The 20,076-nt window shown below is 41.2% G+C and overlaps 1 protein-coding gene across 1 annotated transcript; it reads right to left on the reverse strand.

Annotated features, from left to right (window-relative positions):
* Window positions 1–229: 229 nt before the first annotated feature.
* LOC309381449 (claudin-4-like) lies at window positions 230–12,750 on the reverse strand. The gene is made up of 2 exons (XM_081932445.1): window positions 12,636–12,750; window positions 230–1,521 (listed from the first exon to the last, which is right to left on the reverse strand). Exon 2 carries the CDS (start codon window positions 1,501–1,503, stop codon window positions 859–861), a length of 645 nt encoding a protein of 214 aa, XP_081788571.1. The 5' UTR covers window positions 1,504–1,521; window positions 12,636–12,750; the 3' UTR covers window positions 230–858.
* Window positions 12,751–20,076: the final 7,326 nt, after the last annotated feature.

Raw genomic sequence — 20,076 nt, forward strand, 5'->3', positions numbered from 1 at the left:
GTCATATGATAAATGCTTTGGGCCCATTATTCCGAAAAAAAGAAGGAAGACATTTTCCCAAGTAGTATTGTTGGGCGCAATATGCTAACTCTGTAAAACCACTTAGAGTGGGCTGTAAAAGCGGCATATACAGTAAGTTTAAGTGCTATTGCTATTGCTAGTAGATTCTCAGATTAGCATCAGAATTACAGACACACACACACACACACAAAAGACAAAGGCAAACTGCTATATACAAAAGCATTAATTTTATTCAGGTTATATATTTTTTTTTTTAAAAAAAGGAAAAAACTGGCTTTTGGTATGAAATGCATGCAAGAGCAATTGCAAAAAATTAAAAACAACAGGTTTAAAAGGCCACATCCCATTTCTTCATAAAATACTGTACAACATGTCACAGCTTCAAAAACATAAGATATGTAGAGTAACAATTTCCGCCCCCACCTGACCCCCACATCATCCTATTGAACAGGATGTGATCTCTGAGCAATTACAGGCTATTTGGGATTGTGTAATGGAGGGGGGAGGGGAGAGGGCAAGAGCACCCAAAGGCATTTATCACAAACTACTTGAAAATAGGACATTGATTCAATACCTATCTACCTATACTGAATTCTTCTATCACAAATCAAGGATTGTCTTCAAAAGAAGAGCTGAAACACGTGGGAATAAATCTATTTAGTGGTAACAGTGTGAGAGAGAAAAAAATACTGATGGGCCAGAAATGTTGGGAAATCGTGGAGCAGGATGCTCTGTTCTCCATAGGGATATTCATTATGCAGTTCTGATGCTCTCAGGGAATCCACCAGTAATGAGCTTTCAGGGTGGCAACAGAATCATCACAACAATGTGACTCTCTTAAACGTAGTTTTTGCTGGGGTAATCACTGCGGGGTTGAGACACAGCAGCTGTGTACCGAGCACTATAGTTGTTGCTCTCTTTCTTGGGGCAGTTGCAGCACAGCAATCCTCCTCCGAGGATCATCAAAGCAGCAGCTGCCCAACCAAGATAGAGGGACGAGCCCAGCTCTCTCTTCTGAGCCTCCACAATTAATGGACTGTAGAACTCTCGGATTATAGTATTGGCTGACCAACAGACTGGGATGAGGCACAGGACTCCTGATACCACAAAGATGGCCCCGGCGACAATGATGATTCGTGCCTTGGCGTCTTCATCATCCACACAGTTGGTGCATTTGGCACCCACGATGCCAACCATCAGGCCAAAGAGGGCCAGAAGCACGCTGATGACCATGAGAGCCCGGGCGGCTTGCATATCCTGAGGCAGAGCCAGCATGGAGTCATAGACCTTGCATTGCATCTGGCCAGTGCTCTGCACCACGCAGTTCATCCACAGCCCCTCCCAAGTGATCTGGGCTGTCACAATATTGGTACCAATGAAAGCCGTCACTTTCCACATAGGCAAGGCACACGTGATGATGGCCCCAATCCAGCCCACTACAGACAGGGCCATGCCCATGATTTGAAAAGCAGCTGACACCATGATTCAAAGTAGGTAGTCCTGGAGAGAAATAACAATGTGTCATAAGACTTTTGTGAAATGTTACCCTAGTACAACAGTGCACCAGATCATTACATTTAATATTTGCCAAGGATGCAGCCAGAACTATCCATTGATTTCCCACCACTTTGAAACACGAAACACATAAAGCCCTTAACAGGAGTCCAAAATGATACAAAGAAAAAAAAACCAACAACAGGAAAATTCATTCAAATTTATTTTCAGGATGCAACCTACCTTCTTTGCATCTCTGTGTGCAAGGGTTGTGTGGGGTCCTTGGTGCTTTCTGAGCTTTCTTGCAGATGTTTCATTATCCTAACTAGATAACATCATCAGTGCCAGGGTGGTGAGTTTCAGTTGCCCAGTCAAATCTGCCATTTTGATGTCACTTACTCTCCCACCTCACAAATGCTGCTATTTGCAATCACTGTCTCTTGCAGTTTGTTAACTGTGGTTCCGTTCTGCTGTAGGGACTAAGCCACGCTTCCTTTGGCACCTACAGCTTTCTCTATACAGCATCTGATCTAGTAAAAAAATCCTAGATTTGCTGACGGGTGCTAATTTAGCTAGTGATTTAGAGGGGGATTATGCCAAATGATCCTGTATTGAGGCATAACTCACATTACTATATTTCCCAGGTCAAACGCTGGAATAATGCAAGTCGGCATGCACTCCTTTGAGGATCCAGGACAAGACAAGTCCACACAACTACTATGAACCAGAAGAGGTAAAAACAAAACTTTGTGTTCAGCAGGAGGACAGTTCCCCTTTCCTGTTGCCAGAGAGAAACAGGGATTCGTAAAGCTTTTCTGTCTTTGGCTTCTAGACATATTCGGCACAGTTCTGGAGGGCATCAGATTGGGGATGCAACCAATGAAACAGCTTGCCTTTGGAAGTTGTGGGAGCTGGAAAGCTTTCAAGAAGAGATTGGACTGCCATTTGTCAGAAATAGTGTAGGGTCTCCTGCTTGGGGGTGGGGGTGGGGGTGGGGGTTGGACTAGATCACCTACAAGGTCCCTTCCAACTCTGTTAATCGGTATCTAATTTGTAAACCCAGGTTTTAAAAAATCCTTGCTCCAATCCAATAATGTTTCTTTGTGGCAAACCTTTGAGAAGCTAAAGCAGTGTTTCTCAACCATAGCAACTTTAATGTAGGTGAACCATCTCCCAGGATTCCCCAGGCAGCTGTATACTGGGAGGGGGAGTAAGAGGAGTAATTCTTGGAGTTGAAGAAGTCCAAGGTTGGACTTCTGCTAAGGTTGAAAAACATTGCTCTAGGCAAACATTATAAAACTGAAGACAGTTAATCTAAATTTCAGACAAAAAAAGGTAACAATGAGGTCATAAGAGCCAACCATCGTGGAAGTTACACAGCCCATTGTGCTGATATTACGGATTCCCTCTTGCAGAGCCGGTTTTCCCTGGCCAACCTCCCCCCCTCCCCCCCTGTAGTAAGGATTAGCTGTGTGCTTGTTTCCCAAGCAAACTAAGAATCTCTTACTCATCCCATTGCTTGCCCATTATAGAGTTTAAATATTAGGGGGAAGGGGAGGGACTCTTTTTAAAAATAGCTCTTTGGAGATTAACTCTAGATCTAGTCAGTTCTGGTTAAAAGCTGGCTTAGCTGGTAGGCATTTTCCAAGCTTGGAAAATATAGTTGATAAAACTTTTCTGTGGCAACCGAACCATTAAAGGAATATTTCTCAGCATTGGTATAAGTAGCCCCATGCTGACAATATGCCCTTGAGAGAAGAACCATTGCTTGTTCACAGGGAGGACATTTTATGTGCAAAAGTTCTCATGGTGCAGTTTTGACCATCTTTGACTTAAGAAAAAATGTTAAGTTAGAGGAGACAAAGTTGGAATATCCAGAAGCTGTGTTCAACCCCCAGATTCTTAGGTGTGCATGTGTTTTATAATTGTTTCTGGGTGTTTATTTCTGTTAATTTTGTTATTGGGACTTGGAGGCAGTTAAACCATGTACAGTATGCCACCTGGAGCCATTTGGATTGCAAGTTAAATAAATAGTCTTAGCCAGGAAAGGCCACAATGGTATTTGCAAACCGTGGACTGGAAAGTCCTAGTTTCAAGTCCTCCCAGATCAGCATGGGAATTTACTAGGTCACCCAATCACTCAGCCCAACTTACCTCACTTGGTGGTTGTTATGGGAAAAAAATGGAGGGGGTTACACTATGCATAATGTTTTGAGCTTCCAAAGGAAAGGAGGGATATGAGCAGTGATGTGCAAAGATATGTATATAAATATATTGGCTCAGTGGACTCCCTTGCCACCCATTAGGCTGCAAATCACCAAATAGCCGACTGGCACTCTAGGCATTGTGGCTCAGAATTCCTGTTCTCAAAATTCCTGTGGCCCTGGGCAAGGTGGCTCCAGTGCATAAGTCGATTCAAAAGTAAATCTAACAATGATGGAGATTAATGGCTGAGTCAAGTGGTCTTTGAACTTAGTTTTTCCAGTTAAAGGGCAACATTTCAACCATTACCAATTAAAGCTTAGACATTTCACTGTAAGACTGTAACCTGCAAAACTTGGGGGTTTGAACACATGCCATACAAAGTCATTGTTCTACCATTCTTAGAGCAGATCCTCTGCTCCAATTCAACCATTTGCCTCCTCTTTAATTTGCAAATGAATTTGTAATTGCATCCTAGCCACAAATGCTGCTTTTTAAATTTTCCCACCACCCAGCCATGCCAAAAATTTAAATCAGGATTATAATTCTTCCTTCAGAGATGCAGAATAATTCAGAATCTGTTACTTTGGATGCAATTGCAAATTAAAATGTTTTTAAAAGTCAGATCATGAAAGAAATTAGGGTATCTGTGAATTCAAGGGTTTCCATCACAGTATCATTCTCATTTCTCTGAATTTGCATTATGTTCTACAACTGACGATTTAAAAAGCTAATTTTGTCATGTTGCCAAGTATCTGTTAAATTCTTCAAAGCTATGCTCACACTTTCTCCATGAATCATACTGTCTCAGAATCATGTCCAAATTACCAAATAGCTATAAATATACTTTCAACAGTTTATAATCTCTGTGGTTATGTGACCCATATGCTGATTTTCAAAACATCCTGCTTGATTAATTCTTTTGGAAAAGTAAAATATATTTTGCATAAGTCTTATTCATTTTCTTTTGCTAATTTTGATTAAGCTTAGTAGTTATTTTTGCTGTTTTTTTGCTAGTCTTTCAATTTTACCCACCATCTGATGACTTTTTCTTGGCCAAGAAATGATTACTAGTGATCTTCCTACAGTAGAGCTCAAAAAGAATGACTGGTCCAAAGTCACACAATTAGTTTCATTTCTATGGGAGAAGCAGAACTCATGTTTTCCTGCTCCTGCTCCAGCATCTTTATTAATTGTAATTATTTAACTATAAAAATTGCAAAATTCTAGACCTTGGTGAATTCTAATTCAGAAAGGATCCCCCCCCCCCCCAATACAGTATTAGGATCTCAAATTATGTATGTCGTGGGTTTGCTACAAATGGAGATTTGAGATATTTGGATATTTTACTATCATCACTGACCAAATGGGAAATAGTAATTAACACTTGCTGCAATTGATAACAAAAGAAAATGGAGAGATCACTAAGTTTATACACAAATTGTGACTTCTTTGAAGTTTATGATATAAATGGCAAAGGTCATATGTGATAGCAATAGCAATAGCACTTAAGACTTATATACTGCTTCATGGTGCTTTATAACCCTCTCTGTGGTTTTACAGAGTCAGCATATTGCCCCCAACAATCTGGGTCCTTGTTTTACCAACCTCGGAAGGATGGAAGGCTGAATCAGCCATGAGCCTGGTCAGAACCGAATTGCCCAACTGCTGACAACCAGCAGAAAGCAGAAGTAGCCTGCAATACTGCATTCTAACCACTGCACCACCACGAATCATAGGAATAGGAAGCTAAAGCTAAACAAACTTGGAGTCATCTATTTAAATGGGCAGGGAAGGTAGTCAAGCGGCTGAATCTTTCTTGTTCCTGAAGGAGGATTTTTTTTTAAATGATGTTGACATTTGACTCAGGAAAATCAGCCTAAGCCTGACTCAGCCTAAAGGTGGAGGCGTAAAAAAGTGGTTTAGCTTCAAAAACAAGGTTTACCTCAAGTCATCACTGGAATAATTGTTCCAAGGCTAGCTCAGGCACTTGGTTTTATTTTTTTCCCCTTTCTTTATCTCATCTTGAGAGGGAGCTTTTCAACTCTTCCTCCAATTAGTCATGTACCTAGAATATAAATGGCTCTTGTGCAATTAGCTTCTTTCCCCTTTGATTGCAACAGGTCAAAGATAGTTGCCCTGTTAGCTGTCTCAGTAGCTGCATCATCCCTTCCCCTCAGGGCTGTATGGGAGTCATCTGGAGTTGGTTGGCAACATTAAGCAGAGGAAATAACAGGTATCTGTTAACTGTTGACCTGGCTATTAGACATACCCAGCCAGGGGCTTTCTCCTTTTCTTTCCTTAACAATAGCCAATCCTGCTTAAGTTTGGCCCTTGACTTCCAAACTGGTCCCTCAGCCCTAAAACCTCTTTCACCCAGTGTCCTCATATACATAATTGGCCTGGTTTGGGCTCAATGTACTATGTGAACTCAACCATTGGCTAAACCTGTTGTGTGAATCCAAACTGGAGTTTATTCAAAAAGCAATGTTAAACAAAGCTTAGTCCAGTGTATGAACCCAGTCTCATGCAAATCCCAGGCAAATTGTGCTACTGAAACCAAAACCAAAGAGGAGGGGAAGAGAAAGAATTCTCTCACATTTTAATTTTTCATGTAGAATATGATTTTTCAGGGAATAATTCTTCTAGCCAAGCATCTTTCAAGTCATGTTTGGTGTAATTCTTAAAATCAGCTGGCTGATAATATTTGTTGCTGAACATTTCAAGATGACACTAATTGAAGGAAAATCTAATTCAGGCTGAGCTGTTCTCAAAACCCTTTTGTTCTCCCTCTCCATATTGGCTGTTGCTGAGTTTTGTTTTGCTTTTGACACCAGTATCAAGTTGTCACAGCTGAGGGATGTGGAGAAAAAGAAGAGATCCTGCGAGCCAAAAGCCCTTCCCTATGTCACTGTGCAAGAAAGACTCACCCAAAATTTTATAAAAACAATACACCAAGACAAATAATATTGGATGAAAGCCATGCTTTGGATGAACTTTCTAGGATTAAGGATGGATTAACAAGAAAATTCTTCCTAGTAATCTATGCAAATGACACTCCTAGAAAAGTATAGTTCAAGTATCCAAAATGAATGGTACCAGGAGAGGTCCATTGGAGACTTTTATTTGACTTTAAAGCTGCCATTTTGTATCTGGTTTAGTACATTCTTCATATGCTTAAAATAATAAAATTGCAGGGGCTAATGTCTAGAAATTCCACATCCCCATCCAAGCAAATAAGATAAAGCTAAAGGTTCCACTCTCACATATGTGCTAGTCATTCCTGACTCTAGGGGGCAGTGCTCATTTCCGTTTCAAAGCCGAAGAGCCGGTGCTCTCCAAAGACGTCTCCATGGTCACGTGGCTGGCATGACTAAATGTCCAAGGTACACAGAACACTGTTACCTTCCCACCAAAGGTGGTCCCTATTTTTCTACTTGCATTTTTACATGCTTTCGAACTGCTAGGTTAGCAGAAGCTGAGACAAGTAGTGGGACCTCACTCTGTTACTCAGCAGTAGGGATTCGAACTGCCAAACTGTCCACCTTTCTGATTGACAAGCTCAGTGTCCCTGACCACTGAGCCACCATGTCCCTAAGCAAGTAAACCCTGGGTTTAAAACACTTTCCAAATATAAAATATAAGACAAATTACAAAAGATAGTTTTCATATTTCATTTGGCAGTAAAATTAATTTCAGGTGAGATGGAGAGAACGGAAAAAAAATTTAGGCTGCAAAACAAAATTAACTCCATCTTTAAAATGTCCACCTTTTTTTTTTTTTTTTTTTTACAAAACTAACCACTCAAAAAAAGCATGTCCTGTAGGACGAGGACAAATGTACATATTTAAACAAGACTTTGGATAAGTTATCCTTGAACCCTGAAATGTTAAAACTAACAAATGTCTACAAATGTTCTCCTTTATTAGCAACAAATGTCTACATTGTCAATTTCATTTGTTTTATCCCCTTATATGGCAGGCTACTTGCAATGTCTAATTAAAGCAAAAACTCTTTTTTTGTTTTGTTTAAGTGATTGTCCTAATTGTTTTCTTTGTTCCAAGACTTTCAACCCACAGGCAGGACAAACAGCATCCCAAGATCAAGTTGCCCCAAATCAATGGGCGGAATGACTTTTTTTTTTTAAAGAATGACCCTCCGAGTTTTAATTATTTTTCGACACTGAGATTGGTAATGGATGCCGAGGGACTCTGTGAAGTGAATGATTTCCACTGCTGTCTTTCATCATTTTTGAAGCCTTTGACAAAGATTTGCAATTAGGCTACTTTATCAATGAAAATAGCTGGTGCACATTAAAACAGGGTTGGTTGTTTTTTGGGGGAGGGATGAAGTATAGGAAAAGAACACAAATGGATTGTCTTATTGAAGGCTCCCACTGAAACTTTTAGTCCCTGGGTAAAAAGACCAATAACCTTGTTGTTTTGTTTCAGTGATACTGCTATGTACCAATCAGCATTTCTCAATCTTGGCGGCTTAAAGATATATGGACTTCAACTCCAAAATTCATGGGTGGCTGGGAAATTCTGAAAGTTGAAGTCCACACAACATCAAGCCACCAAGTTGAGAAACACTATACTAGACAGTATCTTGTGCCTCATCAGAAGTGGTGGTGGTGGTGAAGAGTTTTCCTCCAATTTCTGCATACTCTGGTCTGATTGCGACATTATCCAAAGTGTTTATAAACCTTCCTTAAAATCTGTAAAATAATCTAAGCTGGAGGACAGTTTCTTATATATTAAGATATCATCAAGTTTTCTCTCTAGTCAAGCTCAACTCGGTGACAGCATATGCAAATGCAGTTTTCTGGGCAATTATACAAAAAGTTATTTGTCCCAGTTTTCTTCCAGGATTTTTTTCTGTTTACTCAACAGCCCCATCCGAGTCCTAAGCAGAGCTAATACTGTTGCTTAACATCCAAGAACAGCTGAAGTTCACTATGGGCTGTATCTGTTCAGGCTGTTTATATACTGAAGTGGTTCCTCCTAATGATTATATATTTATGTATTCATGCGCAGGTTGTCCTCAAACTTACAACTATTCAAAGTTATGACTGAGAACTTGCTTACAACTGGTCCTCATGCTTATGACCATCCCATGTACCCATAATCATGCCATTGCCATTTGTGACTTACCTGGGGGCTTCTGACACATAATTGGGGAATGCCAGATTTGCTTAATGACTGCAAAAAAGGTAGCGAAATGGACTGTAACTCAATTAACAAATGCATCACTAACAATGGAAGTTCTGATTCCAACTGTGCTTGTAAGTAGAGGACTACATGTATTTGTGGGGTCTTGGTTGTCTCTATATAATTGAACTTTTTGATTGTTTTATACGCTGTGTGTTTATGTGTGTTTCTTGTTTCTGAATTGTTTGGCTGACTATAAAGCACTCTTATCTACAGTGCTCACTCAAAAGCATTTTACGTACATATAATTTATCTCCCACAGGTATAACAATGCAATTATATTGTTACATTCTCCATCCCTCCACACCCAGGTCACTTATAGTTGTTCTCAAGAAATAACTTCAATAAAGTTGCTTCTTGGTAAACTAAACTCCTTAATTCTAATCCCCACTGTGGAAAGTAGATGTATTTGGACAGAAAAGATAGATACATATTTACAGTCTTCCCGCTTTCCCCTCTCCCTAGGCTGAAATACGCCAGTCTTCCTCCAGGTAGGTTGCAATTTCTTCCAATCGTTGTGGGAGGACAACCATGTTAGACCATGGTACCACAAAGTCAGGAATCTGGAAGCGCTTTTTTTTTTTTTTTTTTACTAACACAGTTAAAAAGCACAAGCTTTTATGCAGCCCATGATGTTTGTTCCGGAGATTTTTTCCATGAGGGAAAATGAGAAAAGCATAAAGATAAGCAGACATCAAGTTATAGAGCTCAAAATAGTTCCCTGTTTTTAATCTGAAAAAAGACTGAATGCTGTCTACCCAGAAGATGACTGGCTGTGTTCCCACAATGTGCTTATACCCACAGTTAACTGAGTGACGATTTATGCAATTAATCACATTTCTGGATTCATGAACTGTACCATGAACTAATCACATGGGTTTCAATTTGGACAACATAATATTTTACAAACTGGTTGGCTAACTTGTACCTCAATGTGTCGTTTCAACACAACCACTGCTTTTGCCACAGTCTTCTATTTATACCTGACTTTGCCTTTGGGAGCTAAGTGAGGTATACACAGGTATTTTTCTCTCTTAACAATAACTCTGTGTGATAAATTGGTAAACCAGAGTTAGCTATACTGGTTATTCAGTGCTTAATATTTAAATGGAGACTTGAACCATGGACCAAGCCTTTTAATCACTGTTTCATATTGTCTCTCAAGTTCAGGAGAGTTCAACTTAATAGTCAATGCAAAATTCAGTTAAGGCTACAAGATTGTATTGTTTTACATCATGGGGGCAGGATCAGTTCCACGTCATCTCTTTTTGTTTGTATATAAAATGGCATCCCATTCTACTTATCCAATCTATGAGTAAGGTCAATTGTTAAAGAAATTCAAAAGACAAATTCAGAAGTAGAATAGGATGCCATTCATTGGTTAAAGCTCATTCAACAGATTAAACCATCTCACTTAGTCTTAACTAGAACAGCCAGTAATATCATCTTTGTAACCATTGCTTGTAACAAAGAGGGATGGTCACCATCCTTTGTTCAAGAAGGAAGCCCAGTTCAGTTAAGAGGGGCTCTATTATTTCTGATGGGAAGAACTTCACTGCTATACAGAGGCACTGGGCCAACCCTCCCATTTAGCTTAGGGTCAGAGGCAGGACAGCTATTCAGACAGGCGTGTCATTGCTTAAAGCTACAGGTGTATAAGAATTCACCTGTTGCAATACTTCTGTATAACACTTAATATAAGAGCTTATGCCTGGCTCTTTTTAAAATCCCAGCTAACACCATTTCTAGGAAGCAGAGAAACTGCAAAACAGAAAAAGAGTTTTATTAATCTATATGAAACCTTAATATATTTTACTAGTCCATGTATGATATGATATACACTAAATAAATAAACTGCAAAACAGAACTTGTGATTTCTTCTTTAGGGCTCTGAAATATTTCAGAGGAATCAAAGCATTTGTTCCCTGGAGGTTTCTCCCCCAACTTGTCTCAGAAAGATATTCACTTTCCGAAACCATCTCTACAGTCCACTTCAAACAGGCACAAGGGAGCTCAGTTGCAAGATGCACATAGCCAGAATTCAGTTTACTCAATTAAATCCATTTAAAAAATAATAATAACCTGACGTAGTTGTTCCCAACAGGTGTGCAAATTACAAGCGAAGTTCCCTGAAAAATGGGCTTCAGCATGAGTCTGGAAGATCAGAAGACTAAATCTCTGGGCCCCGTGACCCACCCAAATTGGATCTTGCATCATTATTCTGGGGATTGACCCTGGCCTTTGTTTTTCTTCACTTATTCAGAATAAGTTATTTATTTGCGTGGGGCTGTTTGTGCCTGTGTGGTGGAGGCAACTAAAGAAACACTCAAGATTTCATCCTTAGCTTTAGGCATCCTTTTTTTAGGGCGGGAAGGAAATAATTATTTACAGGGAGTTAAGGGAACCTTCGCCAACGGTCACCCCGATCTTACTAGTTCACCTGCCCAACTTTCAAGGCAAAAGGAACACACGGTCACCGAATGGCTAGGCTCCAGAGAACAAAGGTTCCCCCCCCACACATGATTTCGGGCGGGGCTCAGGTGGGGACGACGACAAGAGGGCGGGGACGCCCTGCGGGCTTTTTCCTTGCCCTTCAACCGAAACTCGCCCCCCTCCCCCTGTCTTGAGGGCGAAAGGTTTTTTTTTTTCCTTCTGCAAAACTAGCGCGCGCCATCAAAACTTCAAGGCGCCACCCAACCCTCGCCCGGATCAAGAAAGAGAAGGGCGGTTGTCTCTTCCATGGGGGAAAGAGAAGACCGCAGTGAGCCAGGTTTTTACACAATTGCCCACCGCATGACCACCACCCCCTACACCTGTCGTTTCGTACTCCTAAGGAAAGGAAATTCTCCTTCTCCTACCTTGCGTTAGTCCCGCTTTATGGCAGGATCTTAAAAGACGAGAGAAAGGAAAGAGAAAAGAAACTCAAGGACATGAGGGATGGATATCCAGGATCTTTTGTCCGAAACCCACCAGTTGGGATTAAAATAGTTTTTTGTCCTATAGAAGGAAGATCAATTGAGTTTCAATTCCCGAATCTCGCCGGATGCATGTTTTTTTTCCGGGATACTTTTTTATTATTATTATCTTGAATATTGCTAGCCGCCCAGACTCATGAATTAGAGATGGGAGGCAATATGCATCCAGTAGATATATGAAGCAAATAAATAAATGAAGATTAACGATGACCGTATTCAATACAGCTGGTTAGAATTTGGGATTAACTCCCCCCCCCCCCCTCACGCAAAGTACATTTGGGATAAGTAGAAACCAACCCAGATCCACCGGCGCGCCTTGGCGCTCCCTGGCTCTCAAAACAGCAGGTTGTCCTAAACGCTCCGCTAATAACACGAGGCTCTTCTGAGCTGGAATAGAGAACAGGTGTCGGGTTCGAGTCTCCCTCGTCTCCTTTAAAGCCTCTTAAGATTGGAGGCATAACAAAGGTGTCTTGGCGCCACTTCTACACACAGCAAACACTGCCCCCGATCCAAAAGTTTTCAAGACTGATAAAAAGTTTTCATATCCCTAGATGATCGCCACCGCTGCAATATACAAATGCGAGCATTTAAATATATATACAGTGTGTATATATATCTATATACTCGTTCTCTCTGTGTGTATATGTATATGTGTGTGTGTGTGTGTGTATGTATTCCGTTCATACCAGGAAAGCCAAATATTCCTTCTCCCTCATCAAGACCCGACTCTTACCTGTTCAGTTAGAGATAAAGTTTCAAGTTCGTTTCCACAGCCCGATACGACGCTGCAAAGGATAAATGCACGCACCTTTCTATATGGGGCCAGCTATATACCCCCTCTCGTCCCCCTCATCCCTCCCCAAACCACACCCCTCCCTTCCCTTGATGACGTCACCGACAGGTGAAACTGGCAACTTGGGACAGGAAGCGAGACGAGAAACAAGACCCCAAAGCGAACGAGGGAGGCGGGGGTGGGGTGGGGATTTCGGCTGTTTGGACGCAACATGCTTGGACTAGTATTGCGGTTCCTCACGTTGATTGTGGTCGAAGGACGAATCCCGGGCTTTAGTGGGGCTTGCTAAAACCTTGCAAGGCGAGATTGAAAGGGAGAAGTGACTAGTCAGTAGGGACGTTTCTAGGAACTAGTTTCGCGCTGAATCAGAACGTCCTCTGTTTTCTTTGCAGGAATACAGCGAGTATCTTTATTTATAAGCCTAGGTTAAGCAAACCACGGCTGGACGCACCAGGTTAATATGGCCACTCTGAAACCAAGGAGTTCTGATGATCTTCATTAACAAATGGTTTGGGATGCTCCTTTTCCTTTGAGATGACTTCTGCTCTTTGTGCCTGCCTGTCTGTCGGCCTGCCTGCCTGTCCACCCAGCCACCCACCTTTCTTTCCTTCCTTCCTTCCTTCCTTCCCACCCTCCCTCCCTCCCTCCATCCATCCATCTGTCTATCTATCTACCATCCATAAAATCAGAAGTCGGCCACACCTTTTCCAACCAGCAAATGTTAATAAAAGGTATAGGTTTTCATGAATTGCAGCTCTTAATAAACTTTATTAGCTGGAAAAGGAGCCATAGGAACTTCCTGATATTTTTTATTTTTATTTTTTGTGTCACTATAGACTAATGTGGCTCTCCTACTCATTCCATAAATGGTACTCGGGACTTTGTCCTGTTATTTCACTGATTTATTTGCAAAGCTTTCTGTCTTTTCCAGCTACAAAGAGACCTTCTGTCAGAGGACCTTGGATTGAGTTTTGGTAAACTGCCTTCTATACCTGATGGGAGAAGGACCTCTGCCCCCTCATCCAAGGCTTCAGATTAGGGATCCTGGACGCACAGACAAGCAAGTCACTGTTTCAGCCACAGTTACTCCAGTCTGTGGTATGAATGTACTAGTATTATTCTGTTTTACAGGATGGTGGTGGGAGAAAAGTCGCTTGATCATGCAGATAGAACATTTAGAAAGAAGTACTGTAGGAAATAGGGGCTCAATGGCTCATTGAGCTTATCGATCAGAAGGTCGGCAGTTCAACGGTTCGAATCCCTAGCGCCACGTAACGCAGTGAGCTCCCGTGACTTGTTCCGTCCCAAACTAGCAGTTCGAAAGCATGTAAAAATGCAAGTAGAAAAACAGGAACCACCTTTGGTGGGAAGATAACAGTGTTCTCTGTGCCTTTGGCACTGAGTCATGCAGGCCACATGACCACAGAGACGTCTTCGGACAGGGCTGGCTCTTCGGCTTTGAAACAAAGATGAGCACCACCCCTAGAACTGGAAATGACTAGCACATGTGCGAGGGGAACCTTTACCTTACGGTAGAAAGGAGAGATTCAGTTTGATGTAGTAGTTATTAGGATATAAAGACTGGGAGACTGAGTTCAATTCCACCTTAAGTACAAAGCCAGTGGGATGACCTTGGGCCAGTCAATCTCTCTCAGATTTAGGAAGGAGCCAGTATTTTTTAAAAGCCTTGGGGGGGAGGGGGGGAACTGCAGCGACTTGTCCAGGCAGTTGCCTGGACTCAAAAACCAACTTGAAGCCTCCACTACCTCCCTCCCAAAAATGCCCCTATATTACTGCTATTGCCATATTTCAGGTTAATTGATGGCACAGAAAAGATTTGGAATTCAACAGTCCTGCTTTCTGTCCTCTTCATGTGCTCAGAGGAACTGTTATTCAGACATGGTAAGATAAACTCTATGGATTTGTGTTTCAAATTAACTCTCTAAAGTAACAATGTTTGAGGTGAAAGTTTGTTCTCTGAGCTTGTTGGTTGGTTTCCAAACATTTCTTGACCAGGCCAGGTAACATCTTCAACAGAGCTTAGGGCAGGGGTCGGCAACCTTAAATACTCAAAGAGTCCAAAGGTCCTAACCGGAAGCCCCCACTCCCGGTTCAATTCTGGAGCTGACTGGAAGTCTGGTTCCCCCACCATAGAGTCTCCTCCTAGCATGGCATCGTTTTTCCTCTACCTATCTCAACCAAAAGCCCTATCAATTGTGAAGCCGACTGGCATCAGGGACCCACAGCAGAGGGATGAAAGAGCTACATGCGGCTCTAGAGATGTGGGTTGCTGACCCCTGGTTTAGGGGATGTCAGTGTTCTTCTGTTTATAAGGGCTTCAGGTGTGGGTATGTCAAGTGAGGGTCTTGTGATGGATCATGTTATGTTCGTCAGCATTGCAGTAACAATGCTTGTATGAGACTCATCAGTTCCAGCCTTAGTGTTAGACAAAACAGGGCAGTTTTTTCTACTGTCACACACAAGTGGTCCTTAACTTACGACCACAACTGAGTCCAACATCTCCGTTGTTAAGGGAGGCATTTGTTAAGTGAGCTTTGCCCCATTTTATGACTTTTCTTGCCACAGTTGTTAAGTGAATCATTGCAGTTGATAATTTAGTTAGTAACCCGGTTGTTAAATGAACCTGGATTCCCCATTGACTTTGCTTGTGAGAAAGCCGCAAAAGGTGATCCCATGACCATGGGACTCAGCAATGGTTGTAAGTATGAACCAGTTGCTGAGCATCTGAGTTTCTCAGTGCCGCTGTGACTCTGAACAGTCACTAAACAAAAGGTTGTAAGTCGAAGTGTACTTGTAATAGGGTCCAGGGATCAGGAATAAGAAATTGGGGAACAAAGCAAAGTAGCCTGTCCTGTGCCCATTAAATTGCCCCTAAGGTAGCCGCCTGATTTCTCATGGGCATCCTACTTGCTATGTCACAGTAAAATTTGACTGTTGGTATCAACCTTTATGCCTGAGCTGAATGGGTGGGTGGTAGCTTTGTTTTTGCTTCAGGCAGCAAAATGTCTTGTGCAGATCTTGAGTGTGTTTGTGTGTGTGTGTGTGTGTGTGTGTGTGTGTGTGTTGAAGTATGAAGGTGTAAGTGAATGTGAATGTCAGTAACTCCTCCCTCCCATTGGTATGCCATTATCTGTGGGTTTGCACAAAGGAATGCAACCCCTGGAATAAAAGAAGTTTCCTTCCCACTCCTCTTTTATAAAAATAACCTCTGCCAAACCAGACAAAAACCCATCTGATCCAACATCCAAGGCCATCCAGAAGGCTCAGTGGTTTCTAGAAAACTAGTGCTTAGAGGTTCGCTACCTCCAAACATGGATTTTTTTTTCTTTAAGTAGCTGGAAGCAACCCCCCCTCCCCCTTTAAAAGGCATTAAAGCAGGTAAAACCTTCATTTGAGGCTGCAGAGTCTGAAAATAAGAGAGCAGTCCTAAAGATGTGTCCCCACCAGTTTGCTCTTTTGAACTGCAAAGGGACTTCATTCTTTAAGTGTGCTTAGGAACACAAAGAAGAGTTAATTTGGAGACCACTGGAGATCTACATTCCTGAGTTTCTGGGACAACAAGGAAGTGAAAAAGGAGGTTGGGGGCTGGGAGCCCAAATCCTTTTCTGTAAGGAACAAATAAGGGATCTAAGAGCTATATTGCAGGTTAAAACACTTGGTGACCCAAATGCTTTTGAGCATACGTGACGCTCCTTTTTCTTTACTTGGCATTAGGTATCCCTCCTTTGAGATGAGACAAAGGACTTTAGGGGTACCAATTGGGATTGTGTTTCCTCATTCGGCTGAACCACAATGTGGTTGGTTCGGCTTTAGTATGGAATGAGTGTGCAAATCCTGCCTTAGTGTTATGACGATTCAACACTGGATCCTTTATTTATGAATTTGGTATTCGTGATAAGCTTAGGTAAAGGTAGGTAAAGGTAGCACTGTGGCTTTGATCAGCATGTAAGCCAGTGTGTCAGTTTCTTGGGGTTAGATATCTGAAGAACAAGAAAGCGTGTATATATGTGTGCACATACATACACAAGAGCATGTATGCACACACAGGAGTTGAATAAACCCCCTGGTGAGTGTGAAACTATCCCCTTTTGGGGCATGACAATGAATGTTGCAAATGTATATAGCTAAGAGATCCGGCCCTTTCATTTCTGGGAGGAGGAGGAGGAGGAGGAAGAGAAAGGTGGAAGCTGTTCAGAGAATGAGCTGTGGGATGTCTGGTGGTTTTAACAACAGCATCCTAAAGAAAATCAACAAAGGGGGATTTCCTAACACTCACAGTATGTTTGGCCAATGGTAAAAACCAACTAAAGTGCCTCACAATAGCGAAACAACTTGCAATTTTTCCATAGTTCACCATCAAGAGTAATGAAAGATGGCACGAGGTTATGTTCTTTGGCAACATTTTGTTAGTCCTAAATCTTTCATTGTCTTAACTCTACACTTCGTTTTTCTCACAAATAGGAGTTTGCTACAAAGTCTTGCTACAAAACAGAAAATAAAACTTGGTCTCAGGAAAAAAGATAAAAGATAACCTCAGCTTGTTATAAGAATGTCAAATTTTGTTTGTGAAGAAAAGATCATGGAACGTGGCCGTATTAATCGTCATAGCAAAAATAATACCCCTAAGTTTGCATCACAATCAAAGCCATAATGATCCTTCTGGAGGCGATCCGGGAAAACTGACTAGGGCTGTTGATCATGAAATGCTGACCAAGATCCTTTCTTCACAATGATTTTCTACCCCAGGGTTTTTCAAACTGGTTTTCGGCAGAACTGAAAACAAACTGGATGTGAGAGAATAAGGGCAAAACAAATCCACCCCCACCCAAAAAAAGGTTCATTCAAAGGCAAACAATTTTTTATCCCTAGAGAAGTGGCATTTTTTTTAACCTTGACAACTTGAAGATGGGTGGACCTCAGCTCTCAGAACCCCCAACCAGCATGAAGGTGAAAGTCCACCCCACCTTCAGGTGGCCAAAGGTGAGAAAAACTGCCCTAGAGTTTTGCCTCTTGATCAGGGGATCTGCGGTTAAAAAAAACCCCACTATAGGTAGTCCTCAATTTACAGTCAGTTGTTTAGCAATCGTTAGAAATTACAACAGACCTGAAAAGCTACCTAAAACCCAGTTCTGAAGTTCTAATGACACTCTTCCGGGCTTTTCCAAAGTCATATGACTGCATTTTGGGTGTTTGGCAACTGGCCGGCATTTATGGCAATTTGCAGTGCCCCCATGTCGTGTGATCACAATTTATGACATATTTGCTGGAAACTGGCATTTACTTTGTAGCAAAAATTGTCCCATAGTAAACAATAGTTTCACTTAGCGACTGTTGCAAAAGATGTAAGATTGGGTTGTATGGTGACCTGCTTTAGGACCTTCATGACTTATGACTGCAATTAACAGGTTCCATTATGGACATAAGTCAAAGACTATCTGTAACAGATTCAGCAGCCTAAAACCCTGTTCTATGCTCTTATATTTTAAACAGATTTACCTGGTTTATTTACCTTTATCCAGGATTTGCATATCTGTCATTCTTCTGGGTGTGTGTTTTTTCATCTGGATGAAGTTTTGCTTGCTTACAAATATCTCAAAATAGTGATTTTTTTAAGGTGCAGATATCCTGAATGCTGTTCTCAGTTTTTACAGTATACAGTCCAAAACATATGGGGGAGATGAGCCTAATACTACTCAGTACATTCTGTGATGAGTGCCATATTATAAGGTCATCATTTTGCTTTTAATTGGAATATTAATTAAAAATATTGGCATCATACACTTAAAGACTACTATAATACCGTAATACTAAGTTCTCATTTTCATTTAAGTAATGTATTTCCATCCTAATTAAGCACTTACAAGTAAGTACTTACAAGTAAAGTAATTTGTAAAACTGGTAATCAGAGTTAAATCAATAAACTAATATAAATATTATCTAAATTATACAAACACACAGCTTAAATACAGTGGTATTTTGGTACTCAACTGCTTTGAAACTCTTTGGTTTTAGTATTCAACGCATTTTGATAAGACAATTTTGTCTCAGTACTCATGGTTTGTTTGGTATGCTAAAAGTTGATTTGTGACCCAATACAATACAATACAATACAATAGTAGAGGTGGAAGGGACCTTGGAGGTCTTCTAGTCCAACCCCCTGCCTAGGCAGGAAACCCTATACCTTTTCAGACATACATTATTCCTTTGTTTTGCATGCATCGTTATTGGTATTCTTTGTGCCTTCAGGAATCAATTAATGATCAGAACCGAAGTTCCACTGTGCAATACACTGGGTTTTTTTTTGGGGGGGGGGGGGAGGATAAGCAATGTTATGCAAAGAGCCAAAATAGTATGGCTACGATTCACATGCCCAGAGAGATGGCTCTGTGTGCCACGTCTGGCACGTGTGCCACAGGTTTGCCGTCACAACACTATATTATTCCTTGTGGAGAAAAATGTTTGGTACTCATTATTTTTGGTACCCATCACAACTCCCGGAACCAATTAACTAATTAACAATGGGTATTGAGGTACCATTGGATTACACTTTTCAAATTTCTTCAGTTTCCTCTCAAATCTTTTCAAACAGTATTCTGTCGAACACCTTTTTAGCCACGCTTAACAACCTTATTCCTTTGTGGATTTTACATTCGTTTTTATTACCTTTCCCTCTGCTTAAGGCTTAAGGTAATAAACAAACAAACAAAAGTAACAAAAACAATTCCTTCAATTGTCAGATACCAATGTTTGCATAAGTATTAAGCAAGAGTCATTTTTTTTGAGATGGGCAGTTACTGTATATAAACAAACAAACAAATGACATGCAGCCATTCCATAAGCCAGGGGTGACGCCTAAAAATTAAGTACATTTGTATGATGGGTGCCCATATCACAAAAGTAATCAAGCCATTTCATGGACTGAAAGGATTTGTCTCCTTTCTGCCAAACTGCAATCTGTCTGGAATGGTTACATTTGTTTCAGGTCCAAAACAAAATACTTCTCTTTTTTGTTGTTGTTTCTTTTGAGTGCTTCTTGTATCTTGGAGTCAGATAAATCCCTGCAGTTTTCTTCACAAGATTTCAGAAGTGCTTTGCCGTTGTCTCTTTCCCAGGGCTGAGAGAGAGTGATTGGCCCAAAATCACCCACCTGGCTTTGTGCCTAAAACAGAACTGGAAGTGACAGCCTTCTGGTTTCTGGACTGATGCCTTAAGCACTACACCAATCAACCTTTCACTTTTTGCATAAAGTAAAGGTTTCTCTCGCACATAAGTGCTAGTTGTTCCCAGCTCTAGGGGGCGGTGCTCCTCTCCATTTCTAAGCCAAAGAGTCAGCGCTGTCTGAAGACGTTTCTGAGGTTAT

The sequence above is a fragment of the Natrix helvetica genome, assembly GCF_964273705.1.
Source record: "Natrix helvetica genome assembly, chromosome: Z".
NCBI classification, from domain to species: Eukaryota; Metazoa; Chordata; class Lepidosauria; order Squamata; family Natricidae; genus Natrix; species Natrix helvetica.

Coding starts and splice junctions, on each gene's coding strand:
- LOC309381449 (XM_081932445.1), bottom strand. CDS start 1,503: ATGGTGTCAGCTGCTTTTCAAATCATGGGCATGGCCCTGTCTGTAGTG.